The 20,542-nt window shown below is 29.0% G+C and overlaps 1 protein-coding gene across 2 annotated transcripts in view; it reads right to left on the reverse strand.

Annotated features, from left to right (window-relative positions):
* The window catches only part of LOC106683949 (serine-enriched protein), a 109,679-nt gene extending 90,394 nt beyond the window's left edge, over positions 1-19,285 (reverse strand). For both annotated transcript variants that reach the window (XM_014425722.2, XM_014425721.2), the window contains exons 1-2: positions 19,157-19,285; positions 5,051-5,217 (exon numbers count right to left, since the gene is read on the reverse strand). In XM_014425722.2, the coding sequence (XP_014281208.1) occupies positions 5,051-5,217 (167 nt within the window). In that variant the 5' untranslated portion in view covers positions 19,157-19,285. The remainder of the gene's footprint in view (positions 1-5,050; positions 5,218-19,156) is intronic.
* Positions 19,286-20,542: the final 1,257 nt, after the last annotated feature.

A 20,542-nucleotide genomic window follows, 5' to 3' on the forward strand; every position in this document is an offset into this window, starting at 1 on the left:
CTCGTGACCTTATATTGTAAACTGTTTTTAGAGTTCTATTACTGGGTAGTTTCTCTACATCCTGTATCATATCATTATGTCATTATGATCAAATTTACTGGTTGTATTTTTTTATACAGTTGTAAATATCAACAAATAAAAAAAAAATAAAAAAAAAAATAATTGCGGCAGCTCTAAACAGCTACTTAAGATATAGGTATATTAAGTAATAAGAACATAATAATAGAGACGGAACATTTTTTGTTAGATTCGGTTTCATTTCTAACGGGTCCTGTGAAATCACCAAGAAGGTTTACTGATTGTTATATATTTCATGTGGAAAAATCCACGATGCTTTGTAACTATATAATAGCTAAAAGCATCCATTATATTTTTGATTGCTGGGTATTTTATAAAATGAAGTATCTTTAATGCATGTATTATGTATGAATAATGTTAGAAATTATGTAAGAACTGTAATAATATCAACCGTAAAAATATTAATAAATAAAATAATAATAAACTGAATTAATAAGAACACTAATAAGAAAATAATTTAAAAACAATTATCTATTTATTCCCTGATATTCATTTGAAATTGTAAATATATTTCTAAATCGCATCATTCCGGAAAGGGTAAACTTCCTAAACGAGTTCGGGAATTCTTTGATGAAGGAAACCAAGTTCAATGAGAAGAGGTTTATATCGAGATCTGATAAGTGTCCTTACTCGGAAGAGGTCCTGGATCATCTAGATAACTCCTGACATGATCTAGATAACTCCAGAAAGGATCACAAATCACAACCTTAATTACAGCTGACTCTTATTCTGCGCTGATATGGCTTGATAAATTTAAATGCTGCAACTAACTTTGCGAATAGAATTTAATGAACAAAAAATAAAAATTAAAGAGAACTTTAAAGTACATCAAGTTTATCAACTACAAGGATACTCGGCAATGTTTTGCTATTCCCAGAGTGGAGGATTTATATAGATTAAATGTAATTGAAAGCTCTTTATCACTCATTGTATTAAACATTTATGTATACATTATTAGTTTTATGTTTTAGTTTCGTAAACAGTGATATCTCTTTTATTCCGTAGTTTTTTAATTCACTGTGGGCATATATAAGAACATCGACATATATGTCTTATCTTGGAATACTTGCCTATTGCTAAAGTTGAGTATATATCGAGTATATTTTTTTAATTGTATATATAGATTAAATGAATATAATTAAAAAATGTAACTATATACATATATATTGACTTAAACATGAAAATTTTTTTTTTTAGTTTCGTTGCTATCCATTGTATGTTTTTATTTGAATTTATCACTAAAATTTTTTTTCTTGAGAAAGAAAAAATCTATTGGTATGTAACAATCTAGAAGAAAAAATACTCTCTGTGTTATGAGAAAAAACGTTTAATTTCATTCATAACTTTTTATTTACCAGAAAAAACGATGTATTTATGAAATTACAGAAGCTTTAAACCTTCCCCAGACAACAAGAAAAAAAGGAAAAAAAATTAAGATCACCTATTAATCAGTCCAGTTGTAAAATTTAGAGTAGAAAAACATTTGAACCATTTCTTTTTGTATATATATGGATAGATCTGGAGATAATTTTTAATTGCTTTTGAAGACGTTATTTAAGTATTTCAGACTGTGTTACAATCGAATAGGATTTACTTTTTCCTAAAAGATATTTTGTTCGCCTACTTAACTTAAAATATCTTTAGGTTTTTATAACTTTTTTGTAAATATAAAATCCCTCAATGCAATTAGTAATATTTTTTTTATCTTATTATACAAAAAACAAACCAAAGCGATTGGCATATGATGACCTTAAAGATATAGTTTTTGAGCTATGCGCCAATAAAGTTTAGTTTTGTTCATCATTTTCTTTTTTTTTTTTTTTTATCAAATCTTAGTAGCTTTAAGCATTCCTATGATGACATGGGACTTACTAAAAAATAGAAAGCCGTTTTTAAATTTCAGCCACTTTTTAAATAAGGATTGCCTTTCTTTGTTTTACGATCTCCTCTTCATAGTCATAGTAAAACAGTAGATCGAAAAAAAAATCATTACGGCCATTATATATATATAAATTGTAATACATACCACAGGAAAAACTAAACCAACTGTGTTAATATCAAACAAAAACCAAATAAATAAATTAAAAAACAATACGTATCAACTACTTAATAATTTTTTTTTTCATAAAGGTATTAATCCACATTATAAAAAATATACCTATTAATTTGTATTACATTGACCATTACGGTTAAAAAAAAAAAGAAAAGTAAGAAATTTCATGGTAACGTAGGAATGATATTTTGTTTATTTGCATGACTCTACTTCTGGGGTCATTTTAACCTTCATTATTTGGTTGATATAAGGCATAACAAACAATACATAAATACCTGAATTTATGAAAGTTTTTGTTCATATTTCATGTTTTATCATAGGGTTACAATAATAAACAATTCTACTCTTTAGATACGTACAAACACAATAGGTAAAATTTAGTTTTGATCAATAAACAGATTTGTATTATATTTTAAACAACATACATTTAAGAAATATTGTTTAATTAAACCCCTATTATGTTTGATTACTCTCCTAAATCCGTTTTATACAAATAATCAGTTTAATCCTCTCTGGTTGAAACTACTGCAATGTTTACTACTCTACCAAGTGTTCCGGAGTAATTAATTTAAAACTATTAACAATTGATTATAGGAAATTGCTTTCTTATAATTTATTTTTCGTCTGAACTTTAATTTTTTTTAGTTCATAATTTTGATGGAAAATTAAACCAAAACTTTACCAAACCACTACCCAAATCTTGTGAACATAGTTTACTTTATATAAAATAGTTCAAAATTTAATTTTAATGGCCACATTATATGGTTCAATAACTTTTTTTTTAAATTTCCAAATAATGATATTAAGACAATACTTCAATGACAACTGACTCTGACTTTTTTTCTACTGAAAAAAATTTAATAAGGCAGAAGCCAAATTATTTCAGACATAGATGAATAAATCATAAAGGATGACATTGATTCCATGACAAAGTTTATTTTAATATAAGTTTTCATTCTAATGAATTCACGAACGATAAAGGATTAATAAAGATATTGTATATACTTAGTATAGGTAAAAATATTATTACCATTGCAATATAGTATAAAACTTTAATCGCATAAAATTTACAATACTATATCATTATTGTATTATATATTATACTATATTATTATTACTAATATCGCAGTAGTTCTATATTAACTATAAAGTATTTTATTTCGATTGCGCTGATTTGAGTTATAATCAATTAATAAAAACGTTTGTGTGGCAATAATTAGCGGTTCATGATTTTTATGTCGGTTTATCCTTATGTCCGTTACTGCGAGAAAAGAGAATTTAAATATTGGAAATTTTTTTCTAATTTATACTTTTAATGCGCTCCATTAATTTTTGTCTTATCTTTCAGGCATTAGTAATAGACCAAATAGGACTCATTCGCACCATATTTACAGAGTCATGTAAATTAAATAATAACAAAATTAATCGATTAGTTAGATTCTATATTTAAATCTTTCCTACAACCAAAACAAATTAATAAATAAAATTAACAATGAAATCTCTCGTTTTCAGTATTATACACAAAGTATTAGGTGACTACAATAAACATCAATAATGAAGCAATACTTCCCTTCCCAGTAAAATTAATGAGAAATTTACTAATAACAAATTGCAAATAAAACTGTTTCATTAACCGTTGAAGAGAATGCGATTGTGCAACAGCTATTACTTGTTTATATACACATAAATAAACTAATAAACCGAAACATAATGTCTTAAAGGACAAATGAAAGTTGAACTCAATATACTTGAACAATTTGAAACCAAATCATAACTTACATCATTTGAATTTTCCAAACATATAACTTTTGATAGTGAATGTTTTTTACAAAGAACTATCGTTCAAAGGGAATTATTATAATTTTATTGGAACCTCAGGTAAATGATTGTTGAAAAATCACACTAAAGTGTTTTGTTTTTGATTCAGAATTCACTATAATTATGTGCATTCGTACCTTCGGCAGGTTTTTAATAACTATAAATTATTTGATTTACATTTTATATTACCACAGAAAAGGCAGAACATGTAAAAATAATTTAAATTATTACTTTGTATCAATTTACAATCTGAAAGCCAGACTGACCAGGAATAAGTCAGTAAGGATGTGGGTGAGTGATTAATGCCACAATTAGCACCATAAATTAGCCGATTTTAAAACGAAATAAAATACTATAAAATGCAGAATGTCAACTCCATCGATATAGTTACAAATTTGATCATTGTGGTATCAAATGTTGAAAACTAGTTTATTCAGATAAAAATTATTTGTTTATTAGTGGAGTTTAGGGTTCTTATTACGTACTACAACTTTGCCAACTCGAATTGTTTTCAGAAGAACAAAACAATAAACATCAATAAATTTTTTTTTTTTTATTTAATTTTAATTAACACAAAAAAAGGTAAGCACGATTTTAGCTTTCACGTATAAATTAAAGAAAAAAAAAAAACCTATGGTTTAGATCCTAATAATTTTTTTGTTCGTTATGAAGTGAACAGTCAGAAGTATGTCAGAATATAGCAAAACAAAAAATGTATTTGTTTGCTATTTTTTATACTTCACAAAATTCGAGGTGGCATAGGTGAAATTTGTAATCAACACTCTAAAAAACATAAATAACCAAATTGTCAGGACACTCCACCGAGATCCCTTTTTTGTCCCTCGGGATTAGACTTCAGATCAAAATGTAGGGTATTTATTATGCAAAATTAAATAAAACAAGAGAATTTAATACCATAGAGAAAAATCGGTTTAGGACAAAAACCACCGAGACCTGACCATTGGTGGAACAATGAGTTTCATTTACAGAAACCACTCTATTAAACTTCGTTAAAAAACATAAAATCTTAACCCATAATAAAAACAATAAATTTCAGATTTGATTAAATGAATGAATATGTTCGTTGACTCTTGCTCTTACCTGGTCATTAAAATAAGACGGTGAGCATAGACTGGTACTTCCTCCCTTCCAACCAGGAAGAGTATGTCGGCGCTGTCCTTGTCCTCAGAGAGCCTCTGGAGGTCCTCAAGGAGTTGTGGCACTCCTGACAGGCCTTTGTCCAAGCACAGCCCACGAGGGGTACCCATCTGCAACAGGAGAGTCATTGATTGTAAGTTTTAAAAGATCTAAGAATAAATATTATAATTGTCTCTACAAAATGAGACACTTCTTTCTTCCAGATTACTGAACGTTCTCGATGATTCTGAAGACGTATGTAGCAAGAAATTGTTTGAGGATTCTGAAGAAGAACACTTTTAAGTGCAGAAATGCAAGTCATTTCGTATAAAGAAAATCCCGCTGTGTATGGGTTGAAAAAATCAAAAGCTGTCTCTTTGCAAATGTTCCAATATTTTAGCCGATAAAAAATAATATAAAACTTTTTAAAATGACATTTTTTTCCTCGATCCTGCATCTTAAAACGTTTTTTATTACTAAACAAAAAAATACGCCCTATAAATTTTAATCACCATAGATCACAGAAAAGAATAAAAAAATTGAAGTCGCTTGGAGTGAAGGTAGGTCAATATTTTTTTAATGTTTATATTTCTTTTCGGCTTCTCGAAAAACAAATCAATATCAGCTTTCAAAAAAATAAAAGTGTTTTAAATCCATAACATCATGGAAATCGCTCCAAGAACTTAACCGATAAACCTCATTCAAATATATCAAATCAATAGAACTATACGGAGCGAATTTGAATTAGAGATATGACAATGTATTTAAGATGGTTCAGTAGTTTTAACACCTGTAAATCTAGAAAATGTATGCTTATTTAATATCATTTTAAAAAGGGAAAATCCGTGTTTCCAATGATATCAAAATCATGCATCTATGAATTTAGACAAATTATGCAGTGGTGGTAAAGGTTAATAATTAGTCTAGGAAAATGTACTATAAAGCATATCTTTATATCTATTAAATATTTTATTTAATTTTTTTTTCTATTTTAGAGCAATAGTTGAGTGTTTACTAGTCCGATTTTTTACTATTTGGTACTATTTGAAACAAAAATTAATTAAAAATTAGCGACTGCTCGTTATTAACAATTCTTCAGATTGCATCTTCCTTACAAATCATTATCACATTTTCATTGCAAATAAAAATTATTCAATCATTCGAAATTAAATGATTAGATATGAAGTTTTAATTAAGTATACCTCAAAAATAAATAAATAAGGGATAACAAATAAAAAAGGCCCCATCGAAATTTAGTCTAATCTAAATTTTTTTCATCCCAACACTTGTATGAAAAGATTAAAGGTTTATTAAATTATTTAAAAAAATACAGAAAACATATTTTTTTTATTCCTGAATCAAAATAAAAAAATTGTTGCGCTATACAAAAAATAATATGAGAATATAAACTTTTATATCATTTTTCAAAAGGAAGAATTATAGTTATTATACAGAGGTAAGAAATAACTCATAAAGAATTCAAAAAAAGCAAGTGTGGGGGGGGAAAGGTTTTTGTCCTAGCAGGTTGATCTCGGTAAAACTAAAGCGTTTTTAAAGAATCGCAACGATATTATGAATCAAAGCAGAAAAATAAAAACAAAAACAAATACATCATACGATTATCAATGGGTTCAGATCAATATTTTGTTATATAAAATAAAATAAAAAACTGATAATAATACCGACGTAAATAATTTAAAGAGGAAGAATATGATCGAAAAAATTGCCTCTCTTACCTCTTGTTGTGACTGAAGGTCTGAAGACATTTGGAATTAATATTCCAATATTAATATAAAGGGAAAAATTATTTCTAAAGACCAAACAAAATCATAACGGAGGAGAAAGGATATATCAACCTTCTGTAATGTATGCAAACTGTTTCGACAAGTAATAAACAACAGCGCAATAATACGACATGTTAAGATGTTATCTTGGAGGCGAGGCGAGATCGGCTTAGAGCCAAGGTCGTTGGTCTGTTGTCTTCTTAGTCAAAGGAATAATGTATTCCTTCTCATCAGCAATTCCACATTTCAAAATGATTTTTCCAATCAGATTGGCAAATTACATTAATCTTTTTACTCAAACGCCTTTTATTCTTTTGTTCAAAAATGTGTTATTTATAAAATTTCTTTTTAACAAACAACCAACAAGCCGAATAAAATAGATAGATAATTGACCAAATGATTTCAAATATGAAGAAGATGGTCAGTGTTGCGATAAAAAAGAACAAAAATAGTTAACAACTATTTATTTTCTGACGTTTCGCCCCACTGTGTAGGGCTTCATCAGGGCTGTCCAAGATGTTAGCTTTATAGACTTACAGACAAGTCTTTTTTTTTACATTTTAAAAAAATTGATTATTTTAAAAAGTATATTAAAAACAGAATCATTTGAGTGGTACCAATGGGTAGTTTCTCTACATGCCTGGATCTATGATCGTACATCAAATTTACTAGATGCATAATTAAGAAAATTCATCATAAATATCAACAAGTAAATGAAAAAAACAAAACAAAAACAGAATCCATGAATGAAAAAAAGTTTTTCTTGTACATATTTCAGAATAGCTTCCTTAGTATGTAAGTATGTCTACATAAAAATAAATCTTCTAATTTTCATTTCACAAAAATTATTCAGTCAAATTAAATAAAATAGGTATTAATTTTGAGGAGATATATAAAATGTAACATCACATTTAATTAAAATGTACGTTTAATTTGTTGTATTGTGATAGGCAAAGGAAAATTCACATGAGAAAAGTAAAGACACACGGTAAAAAAGGAAATATATTGACTTACGTTAAAGATTTGAATACAGGTTCTTTTAAACTGACAAATGTCCATCATATAATTTAACGTAAGAAGAATAATTAGCATTAAAAAAATGTTTGATATCAGGCTAAAAATCTTTAAAACAATTTAAATTTGTAAATTAATATATAAAACTAACCGATTAATTAATAAATTGTAGTTAAATAAGTTTTAACTTATTTTTTTGAAAATTGAAAATTGTATTTTATAAACATTTTCACATGTTTATTGTACATTATTTTCATTTTAGAAGAAAAATTAATGAGATAGTTGACTAATAGCACGAAACGTTCGAATGTTAAATTAAGATAAATTGAAGGGCATATGAGTATAAAAGGGCATATTCCTTCAGAAAAAGAAAAAAAATAGTAATAATTTTTGGAACTCAAGTGAAAACTCGTAATAAATCATTAAATTAAATAAAAAAAAAATTTAATAAATGAATAAAATAGTATGCCAAGTACATAAGTCAGTAGAGAATACTCATTATTAAAAAAAATTAAAATAATAAATCTTTTTTTTTTTCTAATCCAAGTAACCCAAGACTTCCGTTGGAGTCCTACACTGTAATTTTTTTTTTTAATAAATATATAAATCAATTTAATAAATAAATAAATCTTTTTTTTTTAAATATATCACCTAATTTTGTTTATTGAAAAATAGAATATTCTAAAAATTATTTTTCTTCTCTGAGAATATCTGTTGAATACTTATTTATTCAACGGTTCAATCCATAAATTCAATACAGAAAGAGATCGAACAAAATTTGTACCTTGATGCCTAGACCGTAAAATGCAGTGAAAATTTTATGTTCTGAACTCCTGAACTATTTCTAATCATAGTTTTAACATTGCTTTCATATTCTTAACGAAAATTTATTAAAATTAAATAATGGAAAAAATTGAACTCAAAATTAGAAGAAAACAAAATGGATGATATACCAAGTTTTTGATTCATGAATCAAAAATACACGGTTAATTTCAGAATAGTTTAAAGGAGGTGGGGGTGTACAAATAGAACCTATTAAACAGATTTAGGTTCTTGATAAAAAAGGCCACTTTACAGGTTCTCTCATCTCACTGCTGTCAGGTTCCTAAATTAGGTACGGTGTAACCATATTCCATTTTATCCTTCCAATTTGGTTAGTTAATCCGCCTATTGATCAAAGATCTGGTATCCATAAGTTGAATTTTGGATTTTCACCAATTTAGAAATTCAGATAGATCCTATATAGTTTTCCGAAACAGCTTCACCAAGTGAAAGATGGGAAAAAAGTAATACTATATTATTTATATGAATGATTGACCGTTTTATTACAAATTATGAAGAGAATGGTCAAGGTAATAACAACTATTTATTTTGCAACGTTTCGCCCTTTGTGTAGGTTCAATAGGGCTAAAAGGATACAAATACAAGTTTTATTATTAAAATTTTATTTTATTAAAATAATCTAAGTTTTTTTTGGTATCTTTTTAGCCCTGATGAAGCTCTTCAAACTGGGACGAAACGTCGGGAAATAAATGGTTGTTTACTATTTTTCTTTTTTTTCTACGCACCCCATACCACACTTCTAGACTCCGTCCCCTGACCTTCTTCATACTTTGATGAATTAATTAATTTGTTTCTGACCACGTGATTGGACGGTGATGACCAGTAGAACAATTTCCACACTTGATGGAGTACCTAATTTATACAGTTACATACAACAGATTAATCTTGTAAATGTAAAGCATTATAGAAAAATTATGAAGTACATCCGACTAGAAGAACCATAGCAAGGTACCAATATTTAACTAAGTCTTTATCTTTTCCAACACGCTAAATTTTCATTTAGCACAGTCACCTCAATGATTGTTATATGGGTATCGATATTCTCCCATGTTTCAAATACCAATATTAATGATTCGCAAGGCTGGGGTATTGTAGCCATAAACTACAATATATTGAAATATACAAAAATAATTTAAATATACTATGATGTGTGATTATCAAAACGAGTACTTTCATATACCCTTCATTTCTGGAAAATTAAAAAATAAGTAAAATTCCAAGTAGGTAAAATGTAAGTGGTGGAGGTTCAAATTGAAGTGGCAAATCCAGGAGCCTTGATTCGGAACGAAGGGATAAGTGATGAACTGGCTCCGGGTCGGACTAAAAGCAGAGTGATATTGAACCCATCACAATAATGGAAATAAAAAAAAGCTCGCGAATGTTTGAAGAAATCGAGAAGCGTTTTCTAATTACTTGACAAAAGTACAACAATTTTAACCAAAATATTTTACTTAATCTAGCTTTGTTAATGCCTCTAATGTTGCATGGATTTCCATCTACAAATTTGAATGTGACGTAGGTTGCGTCATCAGTTATCAGTGGGTTTTATACACCACTAAAATGGAATATTCTTTAGGCCTTCGACATGATGAAAGCGTAATCTGTTGTAGCAACAGCGTAAGTTACATAATGGTGTTCATGGTTCCCTTAATGGGACGGTACTCTGTTACCATGGATTGGACACCTTCAAAACATAATTCTCTCTCTCTCTCTCTCAAGTGTGGGTTCTCAATTTTCCTTGGCTTTAACTTCCGAGAATTCTGGGACTATTTGAATTTTTAATATGTCCTTTCTTACTTTTGGGTCCTTTCTCACTCAAAGGGAAAACGTTTAAGAAAGGAAGCCGAAAAACGAAAGGAAATGGACAGAGAGGTACAGACTAGATAAAAGGTGGTCGAAAGACTTGAGAAGTGAATGAAAGAAGAGTGGATTCCAATTAGCCAAGTCAGAGGCAGAGGAAGTTTAGATATGAAATAGCCCACGGGGTTGGAAATAACTGGATGGAAGTTGCCTAGGACAGAGAGTGTCGGCTGTAGAACATGTGTGAGTGGAATAGAGATAACAACATAAATGTTAAAAACAAAACAAAGAGATGGAAAAGATAGAAAATTGACAAAGTAACAAAAATAAATAAAAACGTAATGTGACTTAGTAGCATCTTATGCACATTACAAGAATAAAATATTACATCGTTGTTAATTTCGATAAGGTAAGTGTTTATATTATATGCAATGGGAGAAATGAGTAAACTGTGTGTACCGAGAATCTTATAGCTGAGCGGGCTAAAGCGAGGGTCCCACAGAGCGCTTGGTTATAAGGTTGTTGGTTCGATTCTCACCTGGGCTGGGCTAGTCAAAACTTATTTCTCGACAAACTCGAGAAATGAATCTTGACATTCCCACTCTGTCTGAGGCTGTATAGGTCTTCAAACGAGGAGAATGAGCTAATAAAAAAAAAAAATCCTGAATCTGGAAGTAATTAGCTTATTGCTTTATTAATGAATTTTCATTTTTAAACGTTATAATTACATTTTAATAGTAAACATAACAGATCGGCAAGAATAGTCAGCAAATTATACATAGTAAAAAATCAGAAAATTTATTTTATTTCAGATTTTGTATATTTTTATTTATATTTTCAGTGTTAGTATTTGAGTAGGCTTTTAACTGAAATGATGTCAGTAAAGCTACATTATTATTATACTATATCTAGAAAATTTCCATAAGAAATCTCAATATTATGTGATTTTTCTACTATATGGAAGAAAACAATAATTTTTCGTCTAATTCATTTAATATTTCTGGGACATGTTTGAGATGTATTTTAAAGTTTAAAAGTATGATCTCAACAATTTTTAAAATGTTACCATAATTATAAATGGTATCTTATTTTCGGAAGTTTGTGGAAATACCCAGAAAACGCACTATGAAATTTAATCACCACTAATTTTTAAATAATGGATTATTTTTTCCCCTGTAACTCTGCTCCTGTAATATTTTTCCTATTTCGAATTCAGTTTGAAAAAAAAAGAAGCAATAAATGCAATAAAAATAGAATGGAATCATAAAGCTAATTTCATAAAACCCTAAATAGTGAAAGAGGCAGCCCCTCTGAAGCTAGAGCAACAATACGTCCATGGAAGGCAGCCGTCCTTGACTGTCTATAACCTTCTCAAGCCTTAAAGAGTTCCCTTTATTTACATAATGTATGAGCTACGGCTGTAATGTATTATTATGATTGAAAGGGGGCAGCAGGTGTTTCAAGCTTCTGCCGGGCTTCTGGAAATGGAGATGGATTCATTCCATGAAAGGACATAGAACATTTTTATGAACTATTAAAAGTAGTACATATATACATAAACCCCATCTGAACACATCGTTCCGGGCGGTAGGTTAAAGTTCCTGTGGTATGTTTGAAATTGAAAAATTAAACGTGCCATTGAACAAGAAAATGTATATATAAATATAAGAATTCGGTCAGGTTTGGGTTCAAAAATAGTTTTCAACCAATTTTAATGTCCGACGTTTCGCCCCACTTTGCAGGGCTTCATCAGGGCTGTTAAAAGCGATAGTTAAAAACTATTTGTTCTTTTTTGACCGCAACTCTGATCATATTCTTATATTTAAAGTTATATCGACTATGTATAAGAAAATTTATACTTTATGTCGTATCAAAACTACTGTTTCATAATAAAGTACAAACCAATACTATTAATCTTGTAGTTTGTATTTGGTACAATTTCGCTGACCTATACAATTCTGCTGGATAATGTTTTACTTTTAAACTCATTTAATATCACTAATAGTCGTCCTCATCATATAGCAATATGATGTATATAGCAAAATAAATTAGTGCTTGTACTTAGCTATAGTTTGTGTTCTTGTATTTATGGACTAATACTATTAGCTTTCAATATGAAACAGATCACTGGCTGCGTTTTGTAAAATAATGGCATCTAAGTCACTAATTTATAATGTGCCTTAAATTGAGAACTACGCTTGGACTGGGCTTCGAACACTCAAAAAACCGACATGAAACCGAGTTCGAGGTGTCTATAAATGTATGATGTAAATATTCCTACAATAGAGTTCAGCCAGAAAATATATTTAAAAAAAAAAATCATCTGATAAAGGTTGCAGTATGATATTCGGGAAATATAAATTGAATAACCGGTCATCCTAAGCAGGACATTGCATAAGATGGCCATTCGCATCTTTGAGATTTATTAGCTTAACTTCTTAACGAGAAAAATACTGGGGATTTGTATTAATTAACAGGTTAGGAACGGGATCTTCCAAGTATTAAATTATGACGAAATAACAGTATTAGAAATATATATAATAGGGTTACAATATACCATATATGGTTTTTAATGGGAAAAACACGAGACCCCCAAAATCTTTTCTGGGTTCATACATATTAACGCCACCGTAGTTGTTTGCACACAGCAATCTTCTTGTTCGGTTTCCTAATTGCATTGTCTTTTGCTTATTTTTGACCCCATTTTTCAGTTCTACGAAAATGCGTATTTGGGATTTGACAAAAACAAAACAAGATATACTTTTCTTTCTTCAGGGGCAAAATATTTTACCTAAAAAACGTACATGTGGCAATTCCCATGACATAAAACTATATTTGGGTGATGAAAAAGACGAAGAAAAAGAAAAAAAGATATATGGTAAGACCTCAAATCACTGCTCGCTGCACCGACTATTAGAACACTTACTAGACAAACGGTCCAAACTTCCAACAAAGTACAAAAGACTCATTTATATGACTTTATTAAGGCCTGTCTGGACTTACGGAGTTGAGCTTAGGGCTCCACTAAACCATCGAATTCCTCTCGTATCCAATCCTTAACATTCCAAAATTCTTCGTAAAATACTTAATGATTCTTACTTTGTCATAAATCAAGTCAAGACAACACCTCAATGTTCCATATGTTGTCGAATTGGCCAAAACCAGATACTAATCCTTTTATAATAAACTTCCCAAATACCTAAACCCACTTGATTCTAACCTGGCTTTTCCTTCATTACCTGATAATCATCCTAGATGTCTACAATGATGGCCTCGGGATTTGCTCCTCTGAAAATATTGTTATATTTTTATGAATGGGTAAATTCTCCACATGTCTATATCATACCATTGTATAACTAACATCAAATAAAAAAAAGAAGATTTTATAAAAAAAAAAGAGGACTCTCATAAAGAATAATAGTTTGATAGAGAGGGTTTTATAAAATGATGCGAAGGCAGAAGGGTTAGATAAACAAGTAGGTTAGTGATTTTACAAAAAGTAATCAAGATGACTCAAAACAGGAGTAGCAATAATCTTTTTTTTGATAAGTAGAAACTTTTGTTTTTAAGGTGAATATTTAAGATTGAGCAATAAATAATATCTTTTTATTGAAGGATAATGTCGATTGAAGTCGAATCAAGTATCATTGGAGTATCCTATTCCAATAAGGGAGGAGTGACTCATCGAGTCGGGGGGCTTTGGCAAGGTTATAAATAAATCAACTCCACTTGGATAACACAATGGCGGGCCGATCTCTTGTAAGGTAAATATTCGGGATCATTGCCTTCTCGGCTCAAAGCGATTTATTGATATCCAATCATAGCTGCTTAAGAAATAATTTATAATCTAGAACATTTATTTTTTTTTTTAGATCAAATATATTTAAATAATCATAATGATCAAAATATGTTAAAATTATACCTATTACTTATAAAAGCCCGTAATAAATCCTACATCTCTACCTATAATTAATGAAACTAGATTATTATTATGAAGTTGGCGTGAATACAATGTATAGCTTATCCAGGAATAATAATTCTGAAGGTTATAATATAAGTAATACTATTAAAATAAATATATCTCAAATGAAGTTACAACATGATAATTGACATTTACATAATAAATTCCTTTGTCTATAATCTTATAAATTTCTTGAGACTGGTATTTATTTTTTAAATAAATCAAATGGTATCCATGTTCGGACTCAACACACTTTACAATATCAATAGCTCAATGTTTCGTTCCTCAAGGACAATCTTTAAATATAAATTTACACCTCACATCCACTTATTTAAAACGCAGGCAAATGCAATTCGCAGACTATTCTGCCCAAGTCATTCATAACAAATAAAATTTGTAAAATTGACTTGCACTATCAATTGTCAATATGATAGTTGATAGTGAAAGTTGATCTAAAATTAAAAGTTTTAAAAATTAATGAAATTTTGACAAAATAGGGTAATTTAACTTGTAATTAATGACCTGGGCACAACGTTTTAAATAATTGGATGCGAGGTTAGAATTTATACTTAAAGATGGTCTTTGAAGATGGCCGAATTGTCCGAAACATTGGACTGTCCATATAATAAAGAGTTTTGAGACTTAAAACGGATACCATTTGATTTATCTCATAAATAATAAATTTCACTCAGCAAAAAGCAATGCACCTTTCGAACACACTCGCAAACAAAAAAAGATAGAACTGGAACGATAAAATAATAGTTAAAAATGATATGGACTAAAATGTGCAGTTATTATGTAATTTATTACGGTGTGCGCATCACACCACTTCTACATACCGCTGTTTACATCCCCAAGTTTTTTGTATATTAGTGGGCTCCTGTTGAAATTATTGCTATTTTTATGATTTTCGAAAAAAAAAACTTAAAGGGCAGGAAAGGCAAAAATTATGAACATTTTTTTTTTCTGTTGTAATAATTTATTTATTTTTTATTTATGACATTTACTGTTTTTTTATATATATTTATTGCTTTGTTTATATCTGTTAATCACTACTTTCTTAAATTTTTTTATCTATTATATTATATATTTATATTACTAGTTCATATTGTTATTTATTTAAAATTTGTATTACCTATATTTTATATTTTTAAATTATTTATTTTATGTCAAAGAGAGGAAAAGTAAAAAGAGGAAAGATGTAAGTTTCTCTCTCATACTTCAGGGTTTCCTGAGGTGGAAATAAGGAATATATATCTATTGTTAATTATTACTAACAATGAGAAATGTTTATTTTTTTTCAATAAACAAAATTAAAAGTACTAAAATTTTTTAAAAATTCGTAATTTAAGTCTAATCTGACTATTTCAATGAGGGTAAGTCCTAGCTGAAATTAAAAACCAATTTATTGTACATCGAGGTGCCGATTTTAATTGAAATCGTTAGAGCCTTTAAAAATAAAATTGGAAAAAATAAATAAAAATTATAATTATATAAAGTTGCACTTCTGGTGCCTTAATGCCTTCCTCTAAACGCTACTGCTCTTGGCAAGTATATTCAGCCCCATGAAACTGCGAATTTTTAAACAAAAAGAAAGTATAATCATGTTTTCAGAAGACTTTCGAGTTTCGTTCAGATAAGGAAGGCACACGACTACCATATCAAATTGGGACTATTTCTTTAGTCGGGTTATTATTTTTAATTGAATTATCTTTTCATTTTATTTCTATAATACCAACAGATAAGAGCTAATCAACAATGAATAAATAATTGTTATAATACAAATATAAAAATGAAAAACAATTATAGGAAAAAATATTTGCGATATTCTTAAGTAATTTGATGGATGACACATATAATAAAAAAAAAGGCCATTGAGGTCTAATGAAGTTTACTCATTAATCAAGTAATTAATGTAAATTTATGGAAATTAACAGATTTCCAGCCTATGATGGGACGGAATTACGATTAATCTGAATGCATGTAATCAAGGCCTGGACTTTTTTGCAATTGCACACATTTAAAACCAACGCCTGTTCGATTTTTGGAATAGATTGGGATGAAACACATAGTGCAGCAAATGTATATGAAATAATGTATAATAAAATCTTGATAAATTTACTTTCGTTAATACCCATCTTAGTTTTATTTTAACTAAACTGCAGCAGTTTTAGGAAACGAGTATGTTGTTAGAAGAAAGTTAAGAATTATTAAAACAATTTAAAAGTACGTATCATGTACCAGGTCAAGTAGGATAAACATTGAAAGACAAAATAGAAGAGATTTTTAATAAAAATTCTAAAACTCATAAGTCATTATTATTGGACAGAAAAAAATGTCTATTTTGGAAACTTTTTAGAAGATTTTTTTTGGCACCCCCTGACAATATAACTAATTGAATACATACATATATGTACCAGATATACATATACCTACCTATATCTGTGTATTCAATAACATATATCGTCAACGGGGTACGAAAATAAAAATCTCCTAAAACGTATCCAAAATAGACATTTTTTTTCCTGTCCAATAATAGAGCTTTTTTTACAAGTTTTTTTTTCTAACCTCCTTTCTGAAGTTTTAAGTCTATAATCTAATCTTCGGGACTAAATCTAATTAATTCATATTTTAGAGATTTTCATTAATGACCGAAACAATTACAATAACTAAGTGTCACAATGGGTGTTGATGACCTCAGGGTTTTACGCTCTAAAGCCACAGCCAACAACAACTAAGTATCATAGATCAAACCTCACATTTTATAAAAAAATTAATTTTGAAAAGAGCTCCCTTAGTACAACTCAGAACATTGCTATCCTGGAATATAGGCTAGTAGAGAACTTCAGCCTACAAATAGACATTTTTTTAAATAACCTTTAGTTTGACAAATACGTGATTTTGATTTTGAAAATAAAAAAAAAAATAAATAAACAAAAATCAACCTTCTGACAATACTCCTAAAATCTTTCATAGAGAAGGTATATGTCATAAATCCTCGTCCATACAGAATATTTGCAGAAAATAAATATGTGATGAAAATGACAATTTAATTATATAAGAATACAGATTAATAAGAAGTTTTAGTTACAAAGAATGACCCCAATATATAATAAACCCAACATGCATAGAACATGAGATTTAAATAATAAATACATTTTTAACTATTTTCTTTTCTCATTATTTTGGTTGAAAACAAAACAACAGTATTTGGAAACCAACTGGTATAATTTGCACAGATTTTATAAAATTACACTTATTATTTTGTTTTTTATTATTTTTTTAACAGTAATATTCGGAATCACTTTACTAGGTTCGCTTTATTGGATATAAACAAACAATATTATCCTAATTAAGAATAAGAAGAAAATCATTAAAATAAAATTATGAATTTATCTTGTTTTTCAATCTAAGAAGGTTTTCTTGGATCTTTATTAATATTAATTAAATTTATTTTTTACATTAAACTAAAAATCTCTTATCACAACAGCGATACCTCCAGTTAGATCAGGATCAAAACTATCGAAATATGTGGGTCATATATCGATTTTTAAAATATTTAAGAGAATCGAACGTTCAACGAAGTGATATCACCTAGGCCCCTTGCCAAGAATTGACTGGGTTAGGAAATAAACTAAATTTGACCTTTAATACATTCCTAAAATATTTCATCATAGATCAACCAAGATTTATGATGTGTTTAAAAAAAATTAAAGGACAAAAATAAGTTTCATAAGGAAAAATATCTTTAATTTGTAAGATTAACAATTTTGTAACGAAGATTAGTTTTAAAGAATCAAAATTTGTGTTCAACCCGAAAACTTCATTTTTAATTCTTGATTATTTACTAGGAAATTTATTTGTAATATAGTATTTGCAATATGTGTGTTATAGATAAGGTGAAGAAGATAACTCGGAATATATAAAAATTCCTTATTTCATTTAACAACGTTTGAGATATATTTTCCAATTTTCAGGTAATCTAATCCCTTATTATTAACTCTATCCATTTATTAGTCAAAATTTTTATATTTAAAAAAAATATTTTTAAACAATTTTAAAAATAAACGTTAAATGAAATAAAGATGTTTCATATACTGTATAGAAAGTATCTTCTTTACTTTATCATCTAAATATATGACTTATTAATAACATGTAAACAGTTTATCTGTAGCTCAATTTTATGAAGTATAAAAACATTTGTATAATTACGTTTTATTATCAAAAAGATTTTTAAAAAAAATGTTGCAGAGCATTAACAATGAATTTAAAGAGTTATTGTTCCCTGGCCTAATGGTATAAGAAACAAAGGATACTTTATGATGTATGCCATAGCGTAATAAGAGTTACAAATGTATAGTGGTCATAAAGGTTGATTTGAAAGACAGATAAAGTAAATATGTGGCGTTTTATACTATAAACTACTTTTTATTTAAGACGGTGAATTTCTACTCAGGATCATGTTAATTTATCATTTTTGTACAAAGAATAGAGTTTCTTGCCTAAATAATTTTGGAAAACGAAAGAATAACTAATAGTTGTCAATGACAGAGGAGGTTATGTGTCCTCCGAGGCGTTAAAGTCTCCGCTCTTAGCGGTGAATCCTACCCTTTCGGACAGTCGCTAGCTACTTATTATTATTATTGAAAGGAAGAAAAGAAGACGTACCTTGGAACGGGAGGAGGAAGAAGGCGCCGGGATAAGGAACACTTTGCCGCCTTCTGTGACGGCCGGGACCGGCGAAGAGACTGGCCTCAGGCAGGGCAGGTAGCCGCGCTGTTGCCGGATCTTGTAGGTCGTCGGCTCTGGTCAGGACTGTCAGGTGAGGGGAAGGGAATCATATGTTGGTCATATAATATCGTCTTATTGGTATCATGTATGTTATATAATATATTATTTACACTATAGGTTATGGTGGATTTTGAGGACAAGGTGACTTGGAAGACGAGATCATAGACCCCACCATAGACCTTTGACCTTAGCCAATCCGATTCCAGTTTTCTCGTCGGGGCACCAGTCATTTGCTTTTCAATTGCATTTCCATTCTGCTGCATTATAAACTGCTATGCAAAAATATTAAATCAATATTTAATTAAATATATACCTTTTCTATTTGTAAGCTCATCACACAAAATGATCTATATTTAGAAGACAATACCAAAGAAGTAAGGTGTAAATGATTTGCTTAACCTTATTCAAAGAAAATGATCACCCCTAAGTAAGCAAGTGTACAATTTATCTTTGGCGTAATTAAATGTGATTTTCCGTTTTATCTCAATTTTTTTTTAATTTCTTTTAAGTGCTAATTTTTTAATAACCAGAGAGTGAGGCCCCAAGACGTGCCCATTTTAGAATCGGAGATGACCTCAGCTTTTTATTTTTCCTTCTTCTAAATTTTTTTTTTCCTACACAAGAACTTTACACTAGAAGTTTATTTTAACACAGGAAATAGACTAATAAGCCATTTTTATCTCGCAGCCTAATATAAGTTTACTTCTGCTTTGAGTTGGTTAGTTTCTTTAAGAATATTTTGGGGCCAATACACGTTAAAACATTTTCTCCATCCATGTCACCCATATTGCATAGAGGGCACCACAGTGAGTCTGCAATGCCTATTCTATGGAGGTGCTTGTGCTTGTTACCGCCTAGTGACAGGACATAGAATTCTCCAGAAACAAATCCATCGAAATCTCTTTTAACGTACTTTTTTTCAAATTATTAAAAGGTAAAAGATGACATATAATTAAATTTTTCGTAGTTCAAACGGACGATACGTTTCTTCACTCGGCACATCGGATAAAAGATAATATTAATCCCCATCTGTTAAATATTATCTAAGATAATCTTAGCTTTTTAACAAGACTATCTAGGGAATTTATGTGATTAACAGTTACACTGTCGATATTTTAAAATATAATATTTCGTGATATTTATACTTTATTTATCTTAATTGAATTATGAATGAATAATGAATTAATCTTGAAAAAATGATCGATATGTTTTGTAAAAGGCAATGTCCCAAAAACTTCAATTAGATAATTATTAAACATGTAC

This window comes from Halyomorpha halys, unplaced genomic scaffold, assembly GCF_000696795.3.
Source record: "Halyomorpha halys isolate HHAL.00 unplaced genomic scaffold, Hhal_1.1 Scaffold531.1, whole genome shotgun sequence".
NCBI classification, from domain to species: Eukaryota; Metazoa; Arthropoda; class Insecta; order Hemiptera; family Pentatomidae; genus Halyomorpha; species Halyomorpha halys.